At 42.4% G+C, this 4099-nt stretch overlaps 1 protein-coding gene across 1 annotated transcript in view; it reads left to right on the top strand.

Moving 5' to 3' along the window:
• Positions 1-2219: 2219 nt before the first annotated feature.
• LOC118332139 (sodium/hydrogen exchanger 7-like) overlaps positions 2220-4099 on the top strand; it is a 5334-nt gene continuing 3454 nt past the window's right edge. Inside the window, exons 1-4 of the mRNA XM_035667305.1 lie at positions 2220-2612; positions 3214-3413; positions 3708-3785; positions 3982-4058. Coding sequence (XP_035523198.1) covers positions 2336-2612; positions 3214-3413; positions 3708-3785; positions 3982-4058 — 632 coding nt within the window. The 5' untranslated portion in view covers positions 2220-2335. The remainder of the gene's footprint in view (positions 2613-3213; positions 3414-3707; positions 3786-3981; positions 4059-4099) is intronic.

Genomic DNA, 4099 nt, shown 5'->3' with positions numbered 1-4099 from the left:
GACATTTTAGTGTCCGGAAAACATACCTCAACATCCTGAAACATTTCTTTTGGCCTCGGATCAAAAGGGACGTGTCGGCATACATTAAAAAGTCAAGCCTGCACCACTGCAGCCTATCCTGACTGTGTGAACCGTTTAATCATCTCATTGTGGACTGCGTGGGTCCGTTGCCATGTGCCATGTCTGGTTGTAAATATCTGCTTACTGTGATGTGTCAGAGCACTAGGTATCTGGTTGCATACCCGTTGAAGTCAATTACGACCAAAGCCGTCGTGAAGGCATTATCTCAGTTCATTTCTATATTTGGCATTCCCAAAGTGATCCAGAGCGACCAGGGGTCAAATTTTTCGTCCCATGTTTGGACAAGTGTTGAAACTGTTGCCAATAAAACAAAACCAATCATCGGCATATCATGTGCAAAGCCAGGGTGCTTTGGAAAGATTCCATCAGACTCTTAAGTCTCTCTTGCGTGCCTGTTGTACTGAGCTAGATAGAGACTGGGAAGAGGGGCTTCCATGGTTAATGTTGGCTGAAAGGGAGTCAGTACAGGAGAGTACAGGCTTTAGCCCAAATGACTTGGTCTTTGGACATACAGTAGGCCTACGGGGTCCACTGGCAGTACTGAAAGACAATTGTGAAGATACTGACCCACCAAAGAATCTGGTTGAATTTGTGAATGGTTTCAGACATCTTCTGTTTAAAGCTGGATGTATGGCACGGGAAAAACTGGGTGCATCTCAAACGAGAATGAAAGTGGTATGACTGCAGTACAGAGCGCCAGGAGTTCACTCCAGGAGATCAGGTTCTGGCACCTATTGTTGGTTCGCCATTTCAGGCTAAGTACACAGGCCCATACATAGTCAGTGAGAATTTCGGATTTGAATTATGATGTTGCAACACCAGGTCGCAGGAAAACAAGGCGACTCTGTCATGTTAATCTCCTCAAACCTTACTACAAGCGTGTAGTGGAGACAGATTTGGACCAGGATGGGAAGAATGTAGTGTGTCCAGCTCTTGCAGAGGTTTTGGTGCAGGAGGCAGATGTCCAAACCGGAGTCTGATGCGCTGGTCGCTGTTTCTCCAGGCATACGACCTGGACATTAGACATATAAAGGGAACAGAATGTGTGTCTCGTGCTCCTCTGCAGTGAATCGTCATTGGTGTGATTTTCCAAGTTGATATGGCCTTTTGTACTGTTGTTCATCTGTTCTGGCTGCGCCTATCATCTTAATTTGCTTCTCAGGTACCGGGGTTGCTGAGGATGGGTGGGGGGAGGTTACAGTTGAAGAATCCAGCATAAAGGTCATGTATCATTATTTTGTTGAATAATTTCGTTTTTGTACCTGCGTGGTGTGGTGATGGTATGCTGGTGATCCATGTGGCACCGGGTTTCCTATGTGTCCTTGAAGGTACCATTAGCAGAGTACACATTTGGAGCACATGGTTCAGGCTCTCCTAAAAGGATAAAAACCCAGTCTCAACTTTGCTCTGGTCTCTCTCTCTCTTTCGGCTGCATCCCCGCCAGCAGCAGCAGCACATTCTCTTTGTTTGATTTCTGCTTTGGTTTCTTTTTACAACATTTACACCTCATATTGCTCACAACATTTACATTACTGATGTTACTGACTGACACACTTCACAACTGTACTTATAACCTCAGTTGTTTAAGTTAATATAATAAATTCACTCATTTCTAGCCATCTATTGTGTCCTATGCCGTATTTGTCATAGCCTAGGAGCCGGGTTGTGACATTATGTAGAATGAAAAAAATAGTTTGCCCTTCATGTATTTTATCATTAATTTTGTTATTTTTTATTTCATTTTTATCTCTGTGGAGCACTTTGTAACTTTGCTTTGATAAATAAAGTGTATTATTATATTCATCTATACATCTATTTAAAGCTATGATGATGTACATTATACACACAAAACATTTCTTCACTGCACTCAGCATCACCTGCATATGTAACATTACATAATCGACACTAAAATTACACAATATATAGGTCTATCATAATGAAAAAATCTCCTTTTGAAATGAATGTATATGCTTCTTCTCTTTGTCTTTCCATTTTATTTTACCTTTGTCTTACCGTGTTTGTTTTGCCAACCATCACACCTTCAAGCGCCATGACGTGTCGCTGTCACCACTTTCCCCTACTCACGTCTGGGGCTTTTATTTTGAAGAACCGGAAGTTCCCGTGTTTTGATAGCGGCTGCGGAAGAAGCTGTCATTTGCTCTCGTCTCGACGATTTCTCGTCCAAGCAGTTCGCTGTCCCCAACCAATAACCAAATTTAAACGACAAATGTAACCGTTGTCACATAAAGCCACCATGGGATTTACACTGGGACGCTGTCTCGGTGCCGAGCCGTCGAAAGCCGTCCCGTTGTTGCCCTTTCTGTTGACATTCCTGCTCGTCGGGATCCAGGGCGACAGCAATGCGATGGACAACGTCGCAACTGAGAGGATGGCTGAGGAGAGCCACCGACAGGACAGTGCCAATCTGCTCATATTCATAATGCTCCTAACGCTCACTATTTTAACGATATGGCTGTTCAAACACCGGCGTTTTAGGTTCCTGCACGAAACAGGACTAGCCATGATCTATGGTAAGACCACTATCTGGACCTGCTAGCTGGATGTGGTGCTGGTAGCTGCTCAAAACCTAACAGAGAGCTATAGGACATATAAGATACACATGCATATATATATTGTATACATAGTGACTGTTAGGGTTCATTTTGTGATGTGTTTTTTTTTTTTTTTAGAGTTTGTCTTCTGTCAGCTGCCATATTAACAGAAGACTACAAGGGGATATTGTTAGGGTATTAAAGTCATCCCCTTTAACTAGTCAGACACCTGCACCATCAGTCAGTCAGTACGCAGTGGGAAGCTGCTTTGATGAATCATCTCTTCCTTTCCCAACAAAAGCCCATCCCTGTCCAGTGTCGTTCACTTGGCCCAATTAATGTTTGTTTTTTGTACGACCCCAATCTAATTAAAGTATTTAGCACACCCAAATAATTAAATAGAACCTCACCCTATTCTGCTGCAACCTGTGTCCTCCTTTAAAAGACTAATATTTATGAACTGGCTTTTTATTTTGTTTGTGAAGTACTGTGTAAGCTTTTTTTTTTTTTTTTTTTTTTTTTTTACACCAGATCCTTGGCTAACTGATGTGCCTTTACTCTCTTTTCCTCCTCCCTGAAGGCCTGTTGGTGGGTGTGATCCTGCGGTTCGGCGTCCATGTGCCCCAGAGCATGAGTGACGTGATCCCCAGCTGCGCTGTCAACGCCAGTCCTGCCACTCTGCTGGTCAACGTCAGCGGGCGATTCTACGAGTACACTCTGAAGGGCGAAGTCAGCCGGGGGAAAGGTCACCAAGTGCAGGATGATGAGATGCTGAGAAAGGCAAGGGGATGAACAGATGGAGGGTTGGAGTGGTTGTTTTTTGGTGTGCTGCTCTCACCCAGCGTATGAAATTACCAGCGTGCGTGCGACAAATGGCAGAAATATTTCTATTATAGATACAAACCTCAAACACATCTCTGTTTATAAAAATGCTGGCAGGTAAATTATGTTGATTTACTGGTGTGTACTAGTAGCGTTTCTGAAGGATGTTTGGTAAGATGTGTCAGGTTCAGCACGTGGGGAATTGATTACTTGAAAATAGTTGTATAACCTCTTATAATTTACTGTCTTCAGGTGACCTTTGACCCGGAAGTTTTTTTCAACATTTTGCTGCCTCCCATCATCTTCCACGCTGGTTACAGTCTAAAGAGGGTAAGGAATACACTAATAAAGAATAATAATAATAATACACAAATAATACACACGATGTAAATGAAATATCCCAAATGAGATCTTCAACAAAAGGTAATATTATTAGCATTTCTTTAATGATATTTGTCTATATTAAATTATATATATTAAGTACTAGACAGCCTCTATTTTAATAAATGTGTCCTTGTTTGCTCAGAGGCATTTCTTCAGAAACATCGGCTCCATCCTGGCCTATGCTTTCATGGGAACAGTCATTTCCTGCTTTGTTATTGGGTAAGTCATTTAGTAATCTTGGAAATAACCTCAGAAGATGC

This window comes from Morone saxatilis, unplaced genomic scaffold, assembly GCF_004916995.1.
Source record: "Morone saxatilis isolate NCDOM2014 unplaced genomic scaffold, NCSU_SB_2.0 Contig20, whole genome shotgun sequence".
NCBI classification, from domain to species: Eukaryota; Metazoa; Chordata; class Actinopteri; family Moronidae; genus Morone; species Morone saxatilis.
Note: the sequence above shows the minus strand (reverse complement) of the source record. Positions and strands in the feature narration are given on the sequence as shown.